This window comes from Lepidochelys kempii, chromosome 2, assembly GCF_965140265.1.
Source record: "Lepidochelys kempii isolate rLepKem1 chromosome 2, rLepKem1.hap2, whole genome shotgun sequence".
Classification (NCBI taxonomy): Eukaryota; Metazoa; Chordata; order Testudines; family Cheloniidae; genus Lepidochelys; species Lepidochelys kempii.
In genome coordinates this window covers 236,337,933-236,360,918 of record NC_133257.1, presented here as the reverse complement: position 1 = coordinate 236,360,918, position 22,986 = coordinate 236,337,933, and the positions used below count along the sequence as shown (strand labels likewise).

The window sequence follows — 22,986 nt, the reverse complement described above, 5'->3', positions numbered from 1 at the left end:
GGCCGGCCTTGCTCCCCAGGCACTGGCCCCGTGCCCGGGGCCCCACGACTGGGGCTCTGTTCCTTGCCCTGCACGTGGGGTCCTGGCTGCTGGCCCCTGCCTGGGTCTCTGCTCCTGTCCCCACGCCTGCTCTCAGCTGTGGCCTCGGCCCCCTTGCCCCTGTCCGGGTTCCCCCTCCCGGAGTCACAGCTCTGCTGCCAGCCTCCGTGGGGGGAGGGCAGATGGAGTTAAGGGGGCTGGCTTTGAGCACCTCCACTACTAAAAATGTTCCTGCACCACTGGCCTAGTTTGCTTACAGCTAGGGTGTCCTCTGTCCATAACCAAAATCTTCCCCCACATCTGAGATCATCTGCTGCCAACTCCTCTCCCCCGACTGAGGGACCAGGATTTCAGCCTCATTGTCAGTGAGGGGGTGTTCAATTAAATATTTTTTTTATCAATGTGAACCCAAAGTAACTCCAGTGGAGTAACTGAGAGCAGACAATGCTTAATATCTTTACAAACACATAGTGAAACGTATGCAAAGTATGGGAAAATATTACTTTGGTTTTTCCAAGAACCCAGTTGTCAAGGCGGGCTTTTTCTAAGATAGCAGCACAGGTTTCAGGGCTGACCGGAGGATCATCATTTGTTTTGTAACAGATGAGGTAATACCTAAAAGACAAAAATATGATTCTTTATTACAGTAACATGGAATGAATGAAAAATGCAGCAATTCAGCTAAATGAAACCTAGTTTAAAATGTTTTTGTATGAAGCAATACATAATGTACTAAAAAGAAGAACATGCCAAAAATCACTGTGTGTTTGTATACGGCAAATAGAAACACAGTTTAAGGTGCATGAGAGACATCCTGTACTTCCTGGAGGGTTTTTTAGTTCTATTATCACCACTACAGGACTTTCAGAAAACATGCTGTCCAGTGAGAGTCTTTGCCAATTCATTGCCTTTACTACTTCTTTGCATGTTGTGGATATCCCTTTTGTGACATTCTGTACACTGGGGGAGCACCCTGTAACCCCCATATTCCTCATTTATATATAATTGTGATCTTGCATATAAAGCAGGCCGTGGGAGGTATCGGGGAAAGGTTATGATCTGCTGAAAGTCATTTTTCTATCCATATACACATATCATTAATGCAAATGAAATTGTAAGAATTGTGTTGTATGGTTTTCACTAAAATATGCTGTGGGTTTGGGAGGCGCCCAGATACTAGCTCTACAGAGACCATGACAAGGGGGGCAACCAACAACCGGGGGGGTGCTGTTGAACAGACATCACCAGCCATTGTCCAGCAAGGGAGCTACAATGCAGTGACTCACCTGCATGAGGCCACACCAAGGGAATTAATCAACCTTGCCTAGAGATTCAGCAATGCCCACCAGACATGCCTGGAGTTGTGTTCTACAAGCACATGGACTAAGGGTATAAAACAGAACACAGCGGCCACATGCTTGGCCTTTCTCCTGACCCCACCTATACTGCAAGCAACAAGGACACTGAGAAGACTTAAGACTCCAACACAGGAGACTGGCCCAGGTTTCAAGGGTGAAATCTGTGTACTATGAACTGCAATATACTGGTGTGTGTGTCTGTGTGAGAAAAACTGCTTAATCTAGATGGTGCCCAGTCTAACAGGGTTGACAGTTTAGACTGCGTGCTTATATTTTCTTTTCTTTTGGTAACTAACTCAGACTTTTTGCCTATCACTTACTATCATTTAAAATCTATCTTTTGTAGTCAATACATTTATTTTACTGTTTATCTTTACCAGTGAGTTTGCCTGAAGTGTGTGATAAATCTGCTCAGGTTTTCAAAGGCTAGTGTATATCCACTTTCCATTGATCAAGTGGTGAACCAATTAATAAATCTGCACGGCTCCTCTTGAGCAGTGCAAGACAGTATCTTCCTGAGGTACAGTGCTGAGAGCTGGCGGGATTCGGCTGGTTCATCTCTCTTTGTGATTCTTGAATGGCTCTGGGAGCATTCATGCAATCTAGCTGGGTGTAGGGCTCCACATGTAGTTGTGCTGAGTGATAACAGCACCTGGTGGGGTTTGCTGCTGGTCACCAGCAAGGCATTGTGAGACACAACCCAGGCTGGAGACAATTAAGGGGGCACAGCAGTCTCTCAGTCTCAGGCTGCATACCAGGGGTGCCATCACACCCTTATATCAGTAACAAAGAACATGTCAGTCATTTTTTTACAGTTGTTTTCTGTTTAAATGTATTCTTTCAACTACTGAATTTAATATCTCATACCCATGCCTCTGCCACCCCTAGCCTCAATTACAATATTTGGGGCCACAAAACTTCATCTGGTGCAGAAGGTGGCTGCCTACTAACTCCTTGCTGGGAGCATATTGCATGTGTGTTGCAGAGACTGTACTGGCTTACGGTTCTTTGCTGAATGCAATTTAAGGTGTTGGTCTGATCTATGAAGCCCTTTACAGTTTGGGTCCTCCATACTTTAGAGAATGCCTCTCTCTCCTCCTGTTTTAATCAGCATTTGAGATCAGCAGAAATGCTCTACGATGATCATTCCTGCATGTATTCAGCTGAAGACAGAGCATTCTTATGAGAGTGTGTCACCTTATCATTTGCTCCTCCTTTGCTTTGACAGAGTCTCAGTTTGGCACATTGCAAAGACTATTTGACCAGGCTTTTCCTGAGGAGGTAGAAAGTAGTGTGCAGAATTGCAGGCTCTCTCTAAAATCCGTGAATAAATTCCATGTCCCTCAAGAAATCTGTGTAACTAGCACTGCCTTCTCTTTACCCCATAAGTCTCAATAAAAAACTGCCAGCTGTTTAACAAAACTCCTTATGCTTTGGGACAGATCCTCCATGGGTGTAAATTGATGCAGCCTTGCTGAAATCGGTGGAGCGAGAGTGATTTACACCCGGGGAGGATCTGGCCAACTATGCTGTCTGCTTCCCCCCTTTATACTAGCAGTAAAATCTTAAAATGCAAAGCCCCAGACACATCTTGTTCACTTCTTGAAACTACTTTCAACAGCCTTCATTAAGCTGTGCTTTTCTGACACTGTCATGGCCCCCCCAGTGTGCTCCCCTGAAACAAATTTATCAAACCATTAGCTTGTTCTTCTTCTGTGTCTCTGTCATCAGTTGTCTACTTCTCGTACCTATTAGTTTTAAAAGCTTCTGTCAGAGTGGGTGTTATCTGCATAATTTCTTCAATATTCCCCCTGTAAATTTAAGATCTTATCCAGCAAAATGTCTGGCTTCTACATTTGTAAAAGAGAAATGCAAAATAATTGCTTAATCTCTTACGAGTGGAGCCTTTTTTATTTAAAATTCTCCCAGTCATAACAAGGGTGAGACTAGTCTCTTAACAAATGAATAATGCTTATCAACTACACTTTAAAAAACAAAACCATGCATTTATGCACGTCTACTTTAATCTTTAATGTGCAATACCCAGATCATGATATGCCTCTCTGCAAAGCTAGAGGCTGAACTAAGCTGGCTCTCAGTGGCTAGAGATACAGTAATGTGTTTTTGGAGGATGTCATCTTTTGCTCCAAATTCTAAGATTTAATTTAAAATATTAAGTTTCTAGCCCTTATAGTTCTGAAGAAAACTTTCAGACTGAGCAGGGTGGTGTCTGCCTGAGTCTGCAAAGAGCCTGAAACAATAGGTCAGAGATGTGTGATCTTTCCCTACAAATCAAAACGATGTGTTACCCTCATGTCTGAAATATTCTGTCTGTCCAGTCTAGCTTGTGATCTTTGACAAAGACTTGGTCTTTATCTGTGTTTTATACAGTGCCAAGCATGCTGATGACATTCAGCAAACATCAGACAACAATCATAGAAATACGCTCATATGTACATGTACTTACCGTTTGATGAAGTTAGCAAACAGTATGCGATGGGAATAACCCTGTCTCCGAATTTTTGCCGTCTCCAGAATTCCCGTATAGCGCAGCTGTACCAGCACTTTCTCTTTGTCATACTTGTGCGCCTGCCGGTCATTGTTTGGCTTGATGCAACGCACAAAATGAGGCTGGCCCACCACCATCTTGGATAATAAATCCATCAGAGAATACTTCAAGAAAATGGGGAAACATTTTCTGTTGTGATACATAAAAGCCGCCTATTGTACAAACACATCTGTGCATTTGAAATTTCATTTCACATGAGTGGTACTGTAGGTATAACTCCAAATCCATTTAAATTCTGCTAGTGGCTTAACTGTAGACAAATCAAGCTGAAATTCTAGCCTCTCTGACATTGACTATACTTGAGCCAAACATTACCTTCAGGCAAGCATGAATAACAAATTCCCAACCAGTATGTTCCCATAAATTGTAGTAATCTACAGTGCTAACAGCTAATTAAGCAAAAGCAGTTTTGTTTTTGGAAGCAGCAGTGTTTTTGATCACAGTTAAAAATACTCCAAAACAACGTGTATATTTTTTGCAAGTTTCTTTGATGGCCCATTGCGTTGCTGTTGGTGCTGCTGAATTGCATCAGCCATGTCATGTTCCAGATCGAGGAGCACAGCTGAGAACCGGCGAGCCCAGTTCACCTAGGGACATTGACTCTGACCACTGTTGTCAAAACAGAAAGGTATTAAATAAGAAATGCCTTTAAAATATGAAATGAATGGTTGTTTCAGGGTAAGCAAATGCTGCAGGATTGGGCCATCTATTGGGAACTGAATCTCGTTATTAGGAAATAAAAAAACATTTTTTCTGTGTTCCTGTATTTAGTATTTATATAAAATCCTCATTCACCTCTGAGACAGGAGCTGATGGGGGACACCAGGCATTAGAGGTCAGGCTAAGGATGGGAGGTTGAAGTGCGGGGAAGGAATGAAGATAACTAAACAGCCCCAACCATGTCTGGCCAAGCCCATCTCTTTCAGCACGTTCCTTTGGTTCTGTTATGGAGCCACTGGGTGTAAGTAACTATAGCTGCCCTCCCCAGGAGGAACCTGTGGGGAGAGCAGCAGCGGAAACACCAGTTCACAATTCACATTGATGCTTTGCACTGCTACCACCCAGCTTGCAGTCCAATCTGGCACAGGGAGGTTTGTAGCTTTCCATGCCAGCAGGGCTGAATCTGGACCTCGTGGTCCTGATGGGAATTGCTCCATTTTGCAGTATCCTATTAACACACAAATGATGAGGCTAATTCCTAATTCAAAATGACTCAAAGGAAAGTAGTAGCCAGGAGTAGTAAGATAGCTATGCGATAGCAGGCTAGACACACAACACCAGAGTAGGACTTCAAGCAGCATATATTCTGCATTAAAATCAGTATTTCCATTCCGGACAGATGCTGCACTGTGTGGCATAGTGCTAAATTAACTATCAATAGCTTGGTGATGAAGCTCAATCAGCTAATACAAACTAATGAATAAAAGAACTTGCTACCCAGATTTGCAGATGCATTTCTCAGTCACCTGTAGATTTCTGCATGCAAGTAAGGTAGTAGGATTCAGTCTGAATCCTCTTCTGCCTGCAACGGCAATCACGCTTTGGATAGCAGTTTCGACTGCACCACTGCTGTCAAGATTTAGTTAATCCCAATCCTTGTATCTGTTGCTAGATTTGTTGTATGCAGTGTATCATCAAACAATAACCCATACTCAGTGGGGACCCCATCCTGAAATAAATCTTTCCTGAACTCCCGCTTCTGGTCTTCAAATAACCCCCAATCTCTAAAAGCTCATCACCAGAAGGAAGCTCCTCACAGACCAGGACACCCAACTCAAAGCGGCACCAGATGCTGCCAGAACACCAGATGCAAAACTTGCAGACAAATCTCCACTGCTACAATGATCAACACCCCCCCACAATACACCTTTCAAGATCTGTGGTCTTACACATGCCTATCACATGATGTGGTGTACCTCATCCAGTGCACGAAAAGCTCCAATAACAACTATGTGGGTGAAACCAAACAGTCACTGCTCTCACACAGGAAAATGATAAAAGACAAAAACCACCATATCAGCGGTGGGCGAACACTTCACAGAGCAATCACTCTGTATCTGATCTCTCAGTCATCATCCTCAAAGGAAACCTGCCCAACACTTCCAGAAGACAAGCCTTGGAGCTTAAATTCATAACTTTGCTAGAAACTAACCACCACGGTCTTAATAAAGACATTGGCATTATGGCTTGTCACGGTTCCTCCCCCACTCTGAACTCTAGGGTACAGATGTGGGGACCTGCATGAAAAACCTCCTAAGCTTATCTTTACCAGCTTAGGTCAAAACTTCCCCAAGGTACAAAATATTACCCCCGTTATCCTTGGACTGGCCGCTACCACCACCAAACTAATACTGGTTACTGGGGAAGAGCTGTTTGGACGCGTCCTTCCCCCCAAAATACTTCCCAAAACCTTGCACCCCACTTCCTGGACAAGGTTTGGTAAAAAGCCTCACCAATTTGCATAGGTGACCACAGACCCAAACCCTTGGATCTGAAAACAATGAAAAAGCATTCAGTGTTTTACAAGAAGACTTTTAATAAAAAATAGAAGTAAATAGAAATAAAGAAATCCCCCCTGTAAAATCAGGATGGTAGATATCTTACAGGGTAATTAGATTCAAAAACATAGAGAACCCCTCTAGGCAAAACCTTAAGTTACAAAAAAGATACACAGACAGAAATAGTTATTCTATTCAGCACAATTCTTTTCTCAGCCATTTAAAGAAATCATAATCTAACACATACCTAGCTAGATTACTTACTAAAAGTTCTAAGACTCCATTCCTGTTCTGTCCCTGGCCAAGACGACTACAGACAGACACAGACCCTTTGTTTCTCTCCCTCCTCCCAGCTTTTGAAAGTATCTTGTCTCCTCATTGGTCATTTTGGTCAGGTGCCAGCGAGGTTACCTTTAGCTTCTTAACCCTTTACAGGTGAGAGGAGCTTTCCCCTGGCCAGGAGGGATTTCAAAGGGGTTTACCCTTCCCTTTATATTTATGACATGGCTTATTACAACCATCTGTAACCCACTAGCCCCCTTTTTCTGTCCTATGACTACAGGGGTGTTAATGGGCCACTTTCACCTTGAATGGTCCCTTAGAATATGTGCTAACTACTTACTAAACTATCTCTTTGACCTTGTATTTAGCTGGGACACTCTGAGGGCACATCTACACTTAAAATGCTGCATCAGTGCAGCTGCGTTGCTGTGGCATTTTAATGAAGATGCTCTAAACTGAGGGGAGCTGAGCTCTCGTTGGTGTAGTTAATCCACCTATCCAAGAGGCAGTAGCTATGTCGACAGGAGAAGCCCTCCCACTAACATAGCACTGTCCACATGAGCGCTTATGTCGGTGTAACTTATGTGGTTCAGGTGTGTAGGTTTTTCACATCCCGAGAGAGTAGTCATACCGATATAGGTCTTTAGGCGTAGACCCAGACCTCAGTACTTTCCCCCGACCTGAGACAGAGCTCTATGTAACTTGAAAGCTTGTGTCTCTCACCAGCAGTAGTTGGTGCAATGAAAGATATTATCTCACCCATCTTGTCTTGCTAGATTTGCTGTCAGTTCACAGAATCATAGAAATAAGAGTGGAAAAACTAGGTTCTCTATAACTCTCTGTCCAGACTGTTAAAAAATATCACCTAAAAATATCATCCTAATATGGCACTAGTACATTATCTAGCTTATCTCCCTGTTAGTAAGGGAAGGTGCTTTATTCTGTCTCCTAAACAAAGTATCTGTTATTCTTTGCTATTCTTTACCCTGAAAGTAAATAAAATATTTCCATAAGAAGCAGTAGCATAATCTGAGGCACCTTTATGTTGTTGCTGGAAGACGTGAATCAGTGGGAGTTGGGAAAGCAGGATCAGGCCCCAAATTAGCCAGCTCCAAGGGTCATGGTGGAGAAATTAGCATAAAGGAAATATAAATGTACCTGTGGACTTTGGCAGAAGCATTTGGAATATAGCATTTAAGAGCCCAGCTTATTAGTCAATATTAGGTATTTATACAGCCTCCATTACTGTAGTAGCTGAACATCTCACATTTTTTAATGCATTATGCTCCCAACCCCCCTGTGAAATAGGGAAGTGCCATGATCCCCATTTTACACATGGGGAATTTAGGCACAGAGATTAAGTGAGGTCCGACAGGAAGTCTGTGGTAGAGCAGGGAACTGAACAGGGCTCACCCTCGCCCCTGGACTATTTTTGCTCTTTTGTTACTCTGGTGGAATAATGCCTGAGCGTTGCACTCAGGGATTAATACCAAATAGTGATTATTCACAGGATTTCATTTGTTTGCAAAAATTACTCTGATTTTGTGACTCCGTGTCATTATAATCTGCAAAGGAAGGGAAGACTCATCACAGCAATGTTCTGTGGAGGGGCTGGAGAGCATGGCCATGTATAGGACAAGGGAATGGCACTGTCAGAGGAGAAGCCAGGGAGGTTAATTCAGTGCAGCAGCCTCATCACTGAAGTTCCTGTGGAGCACCAGGTGGAAATGAAATCTCCCATCTTCTGCTCAGACCTTGAAAGGGGTCCAATACCACGAGTCCCTGTCCTCCCTTGTGTCTGTCATCCTTGAGGCAAAGCAGTCCGGGGTGGCACAGGGATGTGTAATTTACATCATCTTGCACCCGGAAGCATGAAGTCTGGGCCTGTGACTAATTCTACTCCATCAAATGAAACATGAACCATCACATTACTCTAATCATGTATACTGCACTCGTCACTGTGGTATCTATGAACTTCACGAACGCCAGCTGCACCTTTATTGTCTTTGTGATTTGTTGTAGCTGAAATCACGTGTGTGCACCTGGAGAGGAAAGGGGCTGCATTTTAAAAGCTGAAAAAAACCGGTTACCTACCTTTTGTAACTGTTATTCTTCGAGATGCATTGCTCATGTCAATTCCAAGCAGGTGTATGCGCTCTACGTGCATGATCGTCAGAAGGTTTTTCCCTAGCGGTACCAGCCAGGTCAGCTGTGGGGCCCCCTGGAGTGGCTCCTTCATGACTGTGCATATGGGTCCCGACCTGCTGCCTCTTCAGTTCCTTCTTGCTGGCTACTCTGACAGAGGGGAGGCGGGGGGGGGGGGGTGTCTTGGAATGGACATGAGCAACACATCTCGAAGAACAATAGTTACAAAAGGTAGGTAACCGTTTTTTCTTCTTCGAGTGATTGCTCATGTCAGTTCCAAGTAGGTGACTCCCAAGCAGTCCCCCGGAGGAGGGGTCGGAGTTCATCGAGTTGCAAACTGAAGCACTGCTCTACCAAACGTAGCATTGTCTCTAGCCTGCTGTGTGATGGCATAGTGCAATGGAAAGGTATGAATAGATGACCACGTTGCCCCCCTGCAGATGTCCTGAATGGGGACCTGTGCCAGGTACACTGCAGATGAAGCTTGTGCTCTCGTGGAGTGCACAGTCAGTGTCGGGGCTGGAATCTTTGCCAGGTTGTAGCACATCATGATACAGGCTGGGATCCAAGAAGAGATTCGTTGGAATGAGACTGGCAGTCCTTTCAGTCTCTCTGCAATGGCAATGAAGGGTTGTGTCGACTTCCTAAACGGCTTTGTCCACTCAATGTAAAAAGCCAGCACCTGTCTAACATCTAGGGAATGGAGCCTGCATTCCCTGTCATTAGCATGTGGCTTTGAGAAGAACACTGGTAAAAAGATGTCCTGATTTGGGTGAAATTGTGAAACAACCTTAGGGAGAAAAGCCAGGTGCAGCTGCAGTTGTACCTTGTCCTTATAAAACAACGTATAAGGGGGCTCAGACGTTAAAGCTTTGAGCTCCGAAGCTCTTCTGGCAAATGTTATAGCCACGAAAAACACCACTTTCCAAGAGAGGTAAACCAGAGAACAAGATGCTAGAGATTCGAAAGGGGGCCCCATGAGCCTTGAGAGGACCAGGTTAAGGTCCCATGGAGGGACCAGTTGCTACACCTGGGGGTACAGTCTAGACCTTTAAGGAAATGTCCAACTATGGGGTTAGCAAATACCGGCCACCCCTCTGCGCCCAGGTGAAAAGCAGAAATAGCTGCTAGGTGCACCTTGATTGAAGAGACTGCCAGTCCTTGCTGCTTTAAGCAGAGTAAGTAGTCCAGTATGAAGGGGATTGAGGACTGCAGCAGAGGGGTGCCCTTCTGTGTGGACCAAATAGAAAACATTTTCCACTTGGCTAGATAAGTGGCATGACTGGAGGGCTTTCTACTGCCAAGGAGAGCCTCCCTAAACGAATTGGAGCACTGGAGCTCTAACAAATTTAGCCCTGGATTTTCCATGCAGTGAGGTGGAGAGGCTGCAGGCTGGGGGTGCTGAAGACAGCCATGGTCCTGCATGATGAGGTCTGGAATCATGAGCAAGGTCATGGGCGTGTCCATCAAGAGGTTCAACATTGTGGAGAACCAGTGTTGGCGGGGCCATGCCGGAGCTATGAGGATCAGTGAAGCCTTGTCCTGCCAGGCCTTGAGGAGGACCTTGTGGATGAGAGGGAACAGCGGGAATGCATACAGCAGGCGTCCCGTCCACGAGAGGAGAAACATGTCTGTGATGGAGCCGGTGGTATGATTCAGGAAGGAGCAGAACTGCTGGCACTTCCTGTTGCCTCGTGTCGTGAGGCAACTTCCTGTTGCCCCAGGTCTACCTGGGGAGATCCCCACCTCAGGAAGATTCGTGGCTGTGGAAAGATCTGCTGAGGCGATCAGCCAGTTAATTTTGTGCCCCTGGCAGATACAACGCCTCCAACTGTATCAAGTGGGCAATGCAAAAGTCCCACAACCTGAGGGCTTCCTGGCACAGGGGAGAGGAGCAAGCACCATCCTGTTTGTTTATATAAAACATCACTGTGGTGTTGATGGCAACACCAAAATACAATTGCCCTGAAGTTGGGCCTGAAACGTCTGGCAAGCTAGACACGCTGCCCGTAGCTCCCTGACGTTGATGTGTAGTGATACTTCCACTTGGGACCATAGGCCTTGAGTTCTGAGGTTGCCCAGGTTCGCTCCCCACCCCAGTGCTGATGCATCTGTAACTAGTGACAGCAACAGCTGAGGTTTGGAAAACCGTACTCCCACACAGACTGTCTGTGGATTGAGCCACCACTGGAGGGACTCGAGAGCCTGGGGAGAAAGCATGACCAGACTGTCCAGATGGTCCTGGTTTGGTCTATGTGCTTGGGCCAGCCACGCCTGGAGGGGACGGAGGCACAGCCTTGCATGCTGCACCACATAAGTGCATGCTGCTACACGCCTGAGTAATTTTAGGCAGTTTCTGGCCGCTGTGGTGGAAACCGGTGGAGACCTTGTATGATGGCGCTCATGGCTAGAAAACGAGACTCAGGAAGGAACGCCCTGGCCTGGGTGAAGTCCAGGAGGGCCCTGATGAATTCTGTTCTTTAAGTGGGAGCCAGATTTGACTTCGCCATGTTGAGGATGAGATTGAGGAACATCGTACGTACCAGGTTCATGTGTTCCTCCAGCTGGGCTCGGCAGCGGCCCTTGATGAGCCAATCGTCTAGGTACAGGAAAACTTGCACCTGATACTTTCAAATGAAGGCTACCATGACCGCCATGCACTTGGTGAACACCCAAGGTGCCGCCGATAAGCCGAAGGGGAGGACTGTGAACTGATAATATGTGCCGCTGACCACAAATTGCAGAAACCATCTCTGGAAAGGGATTATGGAGATGTGGAAGTACCCATCCTTCAAGTCGAGGGCAGCGTACCAGTCCCCCGGATCCAGAGAGGGAATGATGGTGGCCAGGGAGACCATGTGGAACTTCAATTTCTTCATGAATTTGTTGAGGTTTTGCAGGTCTAAAATGGGCCTGAGCCTACCTTTGGCCTTGGGGTTTAAGAAGTAATGGGAGTAGAATCCCCTGCCCTGAACTCCAGAGGAACCTCCTCTACCTCCCCACACCAGCTGTAGGAGCGTTTGCACCTCCTGCACTAGAAGTTGCTTGTGAGAAGGGTTCCTGAAGAGGGATGATGAGAGTGGGCGGGAGGGTGGAAAGGAGCAGAATTGGAGAGAATATCCCAATTCTTCCATGCTCAGGACCCAATGGTCTGAGGTTATTTAAGCCCAGGCACAGTAGAAATGGAATAGACAGTTCACAAAGGGAGGGGAAGGATCCAGGTATTGAACTGGTGCTCTGTCCTTGGGCGCATCTTAAAAGTTTGGCTTTGAGCCCGAGGGCTGCTTAGCCGAGCCCTGCCCTGGGCCGAAGGAGATGGGAGGCCTGAGATGAGCACCTCCTATTACTTCTGTCCCTCTTCCTACTGTAGTCCTGTCTAGGAGGGGCAGGATAGAATTGTTGGGCAGCCTGGGGTTTAAATATCTTTCTTTGTGGGGCTGGTGCATACAGCCCCAAAGACTTGAGCGTCGCACGCGAGTCCTTAAGATTATGCAGCCTTGAGTTTGTCTGCTCCACAAAGAGGCCAGAGCAGTCAAAGAGCAGGTCCTGAATTGTGTTCTGGACCTCATGTGGCAGCCTGAGACCGGTAGCCAAGAGCTGCTTTTCATAGCTATGATCGTGCCCAGAGTGCAGGTAGCTGAGTCAGCTGAGTCCAGGGTGGCCTGAAGAGAGGTCCTGGCGACCACCTTTTCCTCCTCCAGCACCGCCCCAAACTCCAAGCGGGAGCCTGCTGGGAGCAATTCCTGGAATTTGGCTGGAGAGCCCCAGGAATTATAAGCATAGTGGCTCAGGACCGCTTGCTGATTCACTATGTGAAGCTGGAGCCCCCAGTGGAGTAGTCTTTCCGACCGAAGAGGTCCAGCTATTTAGCATCCTTGGACTTGGGGGTAGGCCCTGGCTGCCCCGGCACTCTTTGTGGTTTGCCGCCTCCACCAGCAGGGTCCCGGGCTGGGGAGGAGGAGTGAAGAGGTGCTTGTACCCTTGGAAGGCACGGAGTGTTTGCACTCTATGCCCTTGGCTGTCGGCAGGATAGAGGCAGGCGTGTGCCACAGCACCTTGGTGCTATTCTGTATGGTTTTGATGAGGGGCCGAGCCACCCTCCAGGGTCCATCAGGGGCCAGAATATCCACCATGGGATCTGTATCCTCAGGGACCTCCTCTGCCTGCAAGTTCAGGTTCTGGGCCACCCTCCTGAACAGGTCTTGATGGGCCCTGGTGTCCATAGAGGCCAGAGTGGTGGAGGTGCCTGCTACCGCCTCATCCAGGGAGGATAAGGATGATGCCCTCAGAGGCACGGGGTCTTCTTGCCCCTCTGGATCACGGGGTTCCCCTTGTGCTGCTTGAGAGGTGCAGGAAATGGCGGCAGCTGCTTTGGTGCCGGTGCTTGTACTGGTGCTGATGTCCTCATCAGCCTGGGCTTGTGCATCCCTACCCCCAGGAGGCGCCTGTGCTACAGAGGTGGCTGATGGCGGGATTCGCGCCTCCGATGTCACCAACAGGGACCTGGACTCCGGGCCCTGGACTTGCTGGTAGGCCCATGGTATCCAGAAGGGCCACTGCGTCTGTCCCTGCCAGTGTGGAGGCCGGGACATTACAGGCCCTGGCCACCCTTCGTTTTGCCTAGGGCGGTGCTGGAACCAGTGCCGGGAGCAGTGCCGGCTCTGCCAGGAAGGATAAGAGTCGGCCTCCGACTCTGAGGAGAAGTCCGAGTCTGACCATGGTGATGCAGATCGAGACGGTGCCGGGGATCAGTGCTGTGGTGAAGGCGATCGGCGTCGTATCATAGTGGGCTTGCCCGTATGCTGGACCGGCGTCGGCGCCAACGATGTTGCTGGTTCCGGTGCCGGAGCCTGAGCCGGTGCCTGCGCACCTGCCGGTGGAATGGGAAACCGTGCCATCATGGCGGTCAACTCCCTGCCCGCCTCAAATGTGTCCGGTGTGGGGGGAGCATCCAAGTCCTCCTCCAGATCTTCCCGCCCTGGGGAGTCCACTGTGACTGGACTCAACGGACCTCCCTGAGAGGCCAGAGTCAATGGCTCTGGTCTAGGCAGACCCGAGGCTGGGTGTCCCGACATGGGATGCACAGCATTGGTGCCTGCCTGCTCCGCTCCCCCTTTTTCTTGTGCGGCACCAGCGACTTCAAGTGGTGCTTCACACTAGCGACAGTCCTCGGTGCCGGGAAATGGCGGTGCCATGGCCCTTTGGATGAGACCTTCCTTGGTGCTGAGGCTTCCCATACCGAGGCCGGCAAGTTGTGCACCGAAGCGCTCGGTCGGACGCCACATGGGGCAGTTGGGGTTGAAGAGCTGACTCCATGAGAAGGAGCTTTAAGAGAAAGTCCTGCTCCTTCTTAGTTCTGGGCTTAAAACCCCCGCAGGTTTTACACCTGTTGGACTGGTATCCCTCTCCGAGACACTTTAGACAGGAATCGTGTGGGTCTCCCTTCAGCATGGGCTTCAGGAAGGACCCGCACAGCTTGAAGCCCTGAGACCGAGGCATGCCCCGGTCCCAGGGATGGGAACAAAGTAGCGTGTGTGGGGGGGTAACCCTCAACTAAAACTTAACTAACTACTACACTTATCACTAACTATAACTTTATCACTAACTAAAACTTTCAAACTGTTTACAGGGAGAAAAGGAGAGTCCACTAGGGAGTTGTTTGCTAACGCAGGGGAGGAGCTGCTCCAACAACCATCACTGGTGGTAAGAAGGAACTGAAGATGTGGCGGGTCAGCAGGGACCTATATACACGGCCATGAAGGCGCAACTCCAGGGGACCCCGCCAACCTGACGGGTACCGCTAAGAAAAAACCTTCGGACGATCATGCTCAGTAGGACACACACCTACTTGGAATTTACATGAGCAAGCACTCGAAGAAGAACAATAAATATTAATTCTACTCCAGCATAACATAAGAAAAGAGCTGGTGTCTTACTCTAAAATAAGAAGCGACCGTCTGTGTTTTCATACTGGTCGTCTCTCTTGGATGGGGTGCAGTATCTTCATTTTCATTCTATACAGATCAAGAAAGAAAATGACACTTCTTATCTTGACAGAGCCTGAGTTTATTTTGCAACATCCCAACAAAGTGCCCTTTAAAAGAACACCACTTATAAAAAGAAATATGTATTCTAAACTACAAAGGCTATTGAATAATCACTAGCAAAATCAGAATTGTTGCACAAGTACATTACACTACTTGTCACACACACACACACACACCTCGAGGACACAGTTTGATAACTGAACATCCAGGTAACTGTCACAAATAATGTGATAAGAGGAGACCATTTTTTTTTATATCAAGGACTGCTGATGTCTTGAACATAATTTCAGCATTACTGTTATTTTGGTTATTCTCTACAGAACATGACCATACGCCACACAAATTAGATAAAATATTTTTAATTTCTCCTTTTAACTGTGATAGGAAAGTTAAGGAAATATTTTTTTCTGAAGTAGTTATAAAACTATAGTCAGAAAGAAGGGAAATTATAGGTTTTTACCTCACGGAAGGAATACGAATTGCACAACACAAAGATATCCAGCTAAACAGAAAAGAAAATAGGAGAGGGAAAAAAACCAAGGAAGGGGTTACTTGCTTACTTTCAGTAGCAATAACAACATTGCCTTTGTCTACTTTAAATGAGGATTCAAAACACTGCCATGAAATTAGGTTTCTTACCTTAGTACGGCTGATTGATTTTTGCGGGGTCCACATCTGGTAGTTTATTACACTTTTGCTTTTGGTATGTGCCAAGTTACCTAAGGAAAGATAAGAGAAGACAACCTTCTAAAAACTCTTATATTTCAATGACACTAAAAAAACACATTATCCAAGTACTTGGTGTTACATCTATATAAACCCTTGGCTCCTACATGTCTCTTTATTTCCCTCCTAGCCTTTGGGAATGAACTTTGAGAAAGCCACAACTACTCTGAGGAGATTAAACAGGGGCTCTATATTTCTTACTCTGCACTTACATGACCTGCCAAAGCAAACACAAAACAAAACATATCTGCCCCAAACCAGGAAGCCACCCACTACAGCCCTGATGCTCATAAGCCCCCTTCAGACTGCCCTAGCAGATAAAGTTGCCTTAGAGTAGGTGCAAATGTAATTTACATCCCTTTTAAGGCACTTTTCCACTGCCAGAATGATGCAAAGGGGACTTAGTGTAAATGGAAACCAGTCCCTCTGGATCAAGCAAAATTCCCATTATGACTTCCAGGACTGGCTGTATTACAACAGTTTAAGCAGACACGGATCTTCTAAAGGAATATGGAAACACCTTATGAACTTCTATCAACACAAAAGTGCAATTGCTAAAATCCAACCATTCTAGCAACCTGACATTGCTTTAGTTTCCAAAATGCTCTTACTGGAGTCTCTGCATTGTACAAATTGTGCTCAGGTACTACAAAACCTGGGTAGGCAGATACAATCATAATTCACTACTGGCTAGTGTGTCAATGGTTCATGGATTATGTGACCATATGAAGTACTGAAGACCCCTTGACCTAACAGAATGTCAAAAGATCTTTTTATTCTCCTATTTTTTTTTTAAATTTCTCTCACTTTAAAAAATGGACCCACGATCCATATTTTAATAACTTTTATATCCTGACAAAAGCCAAGGACAAAAACATTCAGAGATAAGTCTGCCACATCCCAATCCTTCAAAGTTGTGCTTACGACTGTCAGTCTCTGAACAGTGTGTAGTCTTAAGGTCAATGGGCCCAGTTCTGCTCCCAGATACAGAGAAGCAACAGGAGTTGACTCCAGAGGAGTTGCACTTTTGCACTTCAGTGGGTTCTAATGCCAGGATAAAATTGCATAAGAAGGATGTGTCATAATGAACTCTGAATTGTCCTGCTTCTATTGACTTCAAATAGAACTGACTTGCTGTTCTTAAACAGGCAAAATTCCTTCTGTAATCAATAGGAGTTTTGCCTAAGAAAAGACTTCAGGTTACTGTAAGATATGATAAAATTTAGAGCATTATCTGTTAGACCTTCTCTACTATTCAGTCTAGCTCTCCTGTTCTACTATAAATACAGCTCCCATATGATTGTACAGGTAACTGCAGGAGAAGAAAAATACATATTTTCTGGCACAGGTGCAATGAAGCATATGCAACAAAATGTAAAAATATATCCTATTTAAAAATGACAGAATATACTCAGATCATTAGTTCCATGGCACAGTAAAAAGAGATGACACAAGATGATACTGGGTTTCTAAACTCTAATTTTGGAGAAACTTATGCATTCTGTTTAGTTTCTAGCGTTGGATGAAAGCCACCAAAGCTGTGTAATATCATATGCGAGCCAGACAAAAACCAGGAGTGGTCAGTACTGCGGGGTTAGGTATCTGGATTAGAAAGATCTGCCACAATTACTGGTACATTACCTGTTTTGGTAAGAGGATGGGTGACCAGCTGTCGAGTCAGATTGTTTTCTGATGATCGCAACAGCAGCACTATGTCAGCTGGCAAGGTATTTCTGTTTTTGGCTAAGAATCCACTTGCATTATAAAGAACCTGTTTAAAAAGTGCATTTATAGTTACGCAGCTTTTCTTTGTGTATCAGATGCTGCTTACTACTGTAGCTTTGGGACTTTCAGAATGGTAGGCAGATTGTAAGTACTCTAAAATGTGGCCTGTAATATGTCAACAGAGATAATAGTTTTTCAGTCATAAGGGGCAGTAATTCAGCCTTCTCTTTTGGCCACTGCTAGCTTTAATTTTTAATAGGTAGAGACATTAAGATGATAATCATGACAGAAAAATGTGAAGATGGTAACTAATCCCTGCAGGTGTCATCAGACATTTGTTCTTCACAGTGCACAGGTATTCGCAGTACACTTAAATCTCTTCTGAGAGATCTATGTCTCCACAACAGGGGAGATTCCCAAAGGCACAAGTGTCAGTTAAGTGCCCGGTTCTCATTGAAAAAAAACCAATGAGAACTATGCATCAAACTCCAAGTTGTCTCTGAGAATCTCCCCCAACATTGATAAATCAACAACAAATATGTTTACGTTCTCTTACCTTTCCTGCATAATGGTAAATCCCAAAGGTTAGGTCTACTCTTTTGGGTCTCCAAAAGTATTTTGACTTCAAGTTATCTTCGAATTTTTCTGTAAGCAGATACACAGTTTGTCTTATTGGAGTAATTGTACAAAAATAGCAATGAGTCCACAGCAGTTTGGATCAGGACTCAAGTAAGGAAACTAAACTGGCTTTTCAGGCAAATGCAGAAACAGACTCACATTTTTTAAAGAGAAGGAGAAAGGACCATCAGGATGGTCGTATGGTTAAGGCACTGGACAAGGACTCAGCAGTTGTTGCTTCAATTATTGGCTTTGCTACAGACTTCCTGTGTGACCTCGGACAAATCACTTAATCCCTCTTTGTTTTACTTCCCCATTTGTAAAATGAGGATAATAATCCTTTCTACTTTACAGGGATGTTGCGAGGATAAATTAATTGATGGTTTTGGAGGCACTCACTGATGGGGATTATATAAGTACCAGGTTAGACAAAGAGCTCATATTACAGCTGTTGTTTGGCTATAAAAAACACATGGCAGTATTTTCGGCTGTTTTGTTTTGTGATGATCTGAGATCACCCATAACCCTGATTCTGCTCTTTATATATGTGGATTATGACTGAAGTAAGGGTTTGCCTACTCTGAAACCAGAACCAAACTCACTAAATCAGTTGTAACTCACATCTTGAGTTATTTCCATGCAAGTTTGTGTGTAGACATTCTTTTTCCAAAATAAGAGTGTCCACACACGGACTTGCACTGAAACAGTAAAGGTGTAAATTACAACCAGTTTAGGGATTTTGGTTCCAGTTTGTATGTAGACAAGCCCTGACACGTATTTGCTTTGTTTTAACATTAGACAGTTTCTGTGCCTTTGTGCCAGATTCATAGCCATTACCTTATAGAGTTAGAACTTCTTGACAAGAGATGGGTCAGACCAAAGCCCCAGATCCAAACACCTCTTTAATCATAAGAAAGGGGTATTTGCATTCTGATCCTTGATCTGGACCCAAACTGGTCCTTATCTCCAAAACCTTGGATCCGAACATTCCTGATTGGTGGAGTGTTCGAAATCTGGACCCATCTCTTGTGGCTCAGGCCCATCTCGCTGCTTTTCATAAGAAGAAATATTAATTTCAAAGCTGGATCCAGTTCCCCTCTCCCTGAAATGTAGGTGGGAAGCTGAAAGATGTTCACACTGAAAACATAGCTAACGAGCATAAAAATACACTTTAAACAGAACTTTAAAATTTACACCTCCTAAGACCCTCTGAAGTATAACATACCTACCTACAAGTGTCCGATCAGTTGCTCGCGGGAATCGACTTTCCTCATCAAGGAGAGACAATAAGCCCATTGGTTTCTGGAGGAACATATCTAAGAGAGGCCTGTTGTCCTCGTATTCTATAACTCTTGCATCAACACCTTCATATAGGTATTCATTCTGTAACAAGTGATAATATGCACGTTTCACCCACAAACACAGAGAAGTTTCAGAATATGATTCACAAACTGACAGCTGAGCAGAATCATAATCACTTAGAATAAACAATACCCAAGGGGCGAATGCATCCGTGTTTTGTAAGAAAGAATGTCACTTTGAATGTTGTAACACACGGCAATGCTATAAGCTTTAATCTTACGTGCCTTTGTTTATGTTTTGTGTGTTTTGTAAAATCATATGCTTCCCATGTACACACAAGAACAAATAAACATAAACAAAGTCAAAGGGCTCAAGCTACCGTGTTTGAGAGAAAGATAGAGACTTTAGTGTCCTTCCACCATTCACTTCACTAGGCTGTATTGTAATCAAATTGTTCTGAAGTCATTTGGCGGCTTCATTTATATTCCTCCATTGCTTCATTATTCAGACCTATTGCCAGTACAATGGCTGAGATTTGCAAAAACGACTAGTCATTTTGAGTGTCTGTTTTTGGGGCCCCAACTTGAGACACCTTAAAGGGACCTGATTTTGGGAAGGCTGGAGCTCAGCACTTTCTGAAAATCAAAGTCCTATAAGGTGTCTCAAATTGGGCCCCCGTAATCACTTTTGAAAATCTAGGCCAGTGTATTCAATATGGTAAAAAAAAAAATCTACTTTCTATGCTTAGGAATACAGAGACTTCAGGCTTCTCAAGGTGATAAGAAAACCTACTAAGCAAACTCTGCAAACATATCATGCCCTCAGCATTTGTAGTGGCCTTTCTTTTGTTTTTAAAGGCTTTTTTTTTAACCCAGGGAAAAGTAGCCAGATTTTTCTTTAATTCTCTTGCAGTCTGTTCCCTAAATCCACAAAACAGTTATTTAAGCCTCCTGATTCTCTTCACAAACCATTTTTTAATCGAAAGAACAAAATCCTTTTCAGTTACTTTTAGTTTTACCATGACAGTTTTGTCTTAATAAGTGATGTCACCAATCCAGTGTTGCCTGTTTTCATTGCAAATACAGTGTCCTAGGGACTACACTGCTTCCTGAGAGGTGGATAACATTCAACAGTTGAAGTCCCCTATAACTAAGCAGGAAGGACTTCCAAACCCATGAAGATCTCCCTCTGTATATAATTCACCTTAGTCTGAAAGAGGTGGGGAATGAAGAAGGCAACACAGAGCATATTTTGGAAAGCATTTCATCACCACGTATTGCATTACAACAAGAAAATCATGTCCTGAGATCTCTGATGACCTCACCTCTCAGTCAGATGGAACCAAAAGTATAATCAACAAAATCAGAAATGCTGACCTGACAAATAAAACCCAGATAAATATCTGCAAATCCATCTGAAAGAGAATACAGAATGCCTACTACAACCATACTTTTGGCCAGTTTTACTTAATTTCTTCTGGCTTCCTAGACTTTTGGGCTTGATTGTGACTCAGACCACATGCCCGCACAAGGAAATAAGATGTGAATCCCTAATACAGCTCTGTGTGGGATAGTCATATCTTAGGACCCAGAACATGAGATTAAGCCCTTTTTACTTCTGCCCAGGGGCAGGTGGGTGGAGAGCAGTGGGAATATATGGAGTCTTGGCTTCATCCCCTCACTCATTGGCCTGAGTCATGGGGCCAGCACAGGAGAGGAGCATAACCAGATACCAGTGGTACAGGCTAGCAGTGAATTACTATACCTTCAGTAGCAAGGAGGCAGCAGAGGAGGAATTGTGACTCAGAGGTATGTTTAGGAGTCACAATGTCTCCCAAGGATAATCCTGGTGTGGGGCAATATACACACCAATAAAAATATAAGAAAAGCCATACAGGGTTAGACCAATGGTCCATCTACCCAGTCCATCTTCCGTCAGTGGTCAACGCCAGAAGCTTCAGAGGGCATGAACAGAACAAGGCGGTTATTGAGTGACCTGATGTCCAGTCCCAGCTTCTGGCAGTGAGAGGTTTAGGGGTACCCAGACAATGGGATTGCATCCCTGACCATCTTGGCTAATTGCCATTGATGGACCTATCCTCCAGGAACTTATCTAATTCTTTTTTGGACCCAGTTATACTTTTGACCTTTATAACATCCCCTGGCAATGAGTTCCATGGGTTGACTGTGTGTTGTTTGAAGAATTACTTTCTATGTTTGTTTTAAACCTGCTGCATATTAATTTCATTGGGTGACCCCTGGTTCTTGTGTTATGTGAAGGGGTAAATAACACTTCCTTATTCACTTTCTCCTCACCAGTTATGATTTTATAGACCTCTATTATATCCCTCAGTCATCTCTTTTCTAAGCTGAACAATCCTAGTCTTTGAATGTCTCCTGATATGGAGGCTGTTCCATACCCCTAATAATTTTCTCTGTAATAATTTCCCCTTCTCTGTACTTTTCCCAAATTTAACGTATCTTTTGTGACCAGAACTGCAAGCTGTATTCAAGGTGCGAGCATATCAGGATTTAAATAGTGGCATTATGCTATTTTCTGTCTTATTATCTATCCCTGTCCTAATAGTTCCCAACATTCTGTTTGCTTTTTTGACTGCCGCTGCATATTGAGCAGATGTTTTGAGAGAACTATCCACAATGACTACAAGACGTCTTCCTTGCGTGGCAACAGCTAATTTAGACTCCATCATTTTGTATGTATAGTTGGAATTATGTTTTCCAATATGCATTGCTTTGCACTTATCAAATTTGAATTTCATTTGCCATTTTGTTGGCCAGTCACCTGGTTTTGTAAGATCCCTTTGTAACTCTTCCCAGCCAGCTTTGGACTTACCTGTTTTGAGTAATTTTGTATTGTAGGCCAACTTTGTCACCTCGCTGTTTACCTCTTTTTCCAGCTCATTTATGAATACATTGAACAGCACTGGCCTCAGTATAAATCCTTGGGAGACCTTGCTATTTACCATTCTGAACTGTGAAAGCTGTTTATTCCTACCCTTTGTTTCCTACCTTTTAACCAGTTACTGATCCAGGAGAGGACCTTCCCTCTTATCCCATGACTCCTTACTTTGCTAAAGTACCTTTGGTGAGGGACCTTGTCAAGGGCTTTCTGAAAGTGAAAGTACACTATATCCACTGGATCATCCTTGTCCACATGTTTGTTGAAACACTCCAAGATTATACAAGTAGATTGGTGAAGCATGATTTCCATTTAGACAAGTCATGCTGACTCTTCCCCACCATACTGTGTTCATGAATATGTCTGATAATTCTGTTCTTTGCTATAGTTTCAACAAATTTGCCTGGCAGTGAAGTTAGGCATACTGGCCTGCAATTGCCAGGATCACCTCTAGGGTCTTTTTAAAAAATCAGCATTACATTAGCTATCCTCCAGTCATCTGGTACAGAGTATGATTTAAACAATAGGTTACATACCACAGTTAGTAGTTCTGCAATTTCATATTTGAGTTTCTTCAGAACTGTTGAGTAAATACCATCTGGTCTTGGTGACTTATGACTGTTTAATATATCAGTCTGTTCCAAAACCTCCTCCGCTGAAACCTCAATCTGGGACAGTTCCCCAGATTTGTCACCTAAAAAGAATGGCTCAGGTATGGGAATTGCCCTCACATCCTCTGCAGTGCAGACTGATTCAGA

At 44.7% G+C, this 22,986-nt stretch overlaps 1 protein-coding gene across 1 annotated transcript in view; it reads right to left on the bottom strand.

The window, feature by feature from the left end:
- Positions 1 to 22,986, bottom strand: part of MYO3A (myosin IIIA) — a 298,186-nt gene that overhangs the window by 38,526 nt on the left and 236,674 nt on the right. Inside the window, exons 21-28 of the mRNA XM_073334312.1 lie at positions 19,237 to 19,390; positions 17,946 to 18,034; positions 17,306 to 17,435; positions 15,578 to 15,657; positions 15,399 to 15,440; positions 14,828 to 14,905; positions 3,865 to 4,070; positions 543 to 654 (exon numbers count right to left, since the gene is read on the bottom strand). Of these exons, the coding sequence (XP_073190413.1) occupies positions 543 to 654; positions 3,865 to 4,070; positions 14,828 to 14,905; positions 15,399 to 15,440; positions 15,578 to 15,657; positions 17,306 to 17,435; positions 17,946 to 18,034; positions 19,237 to 19,390 (891 nt within the window). The remainder of the gene's footprint in view (positions 1 to 542; positions 655 to 3,864; positions 4,071 to 14,827; positions 14,906 to 15,398; positions 15,441 to 15,577; positions 15,658 to 17,305; positions 17,436 to 17,945; positions 18,035 to 19,236; positions 19,391 to 22,986) is intronic.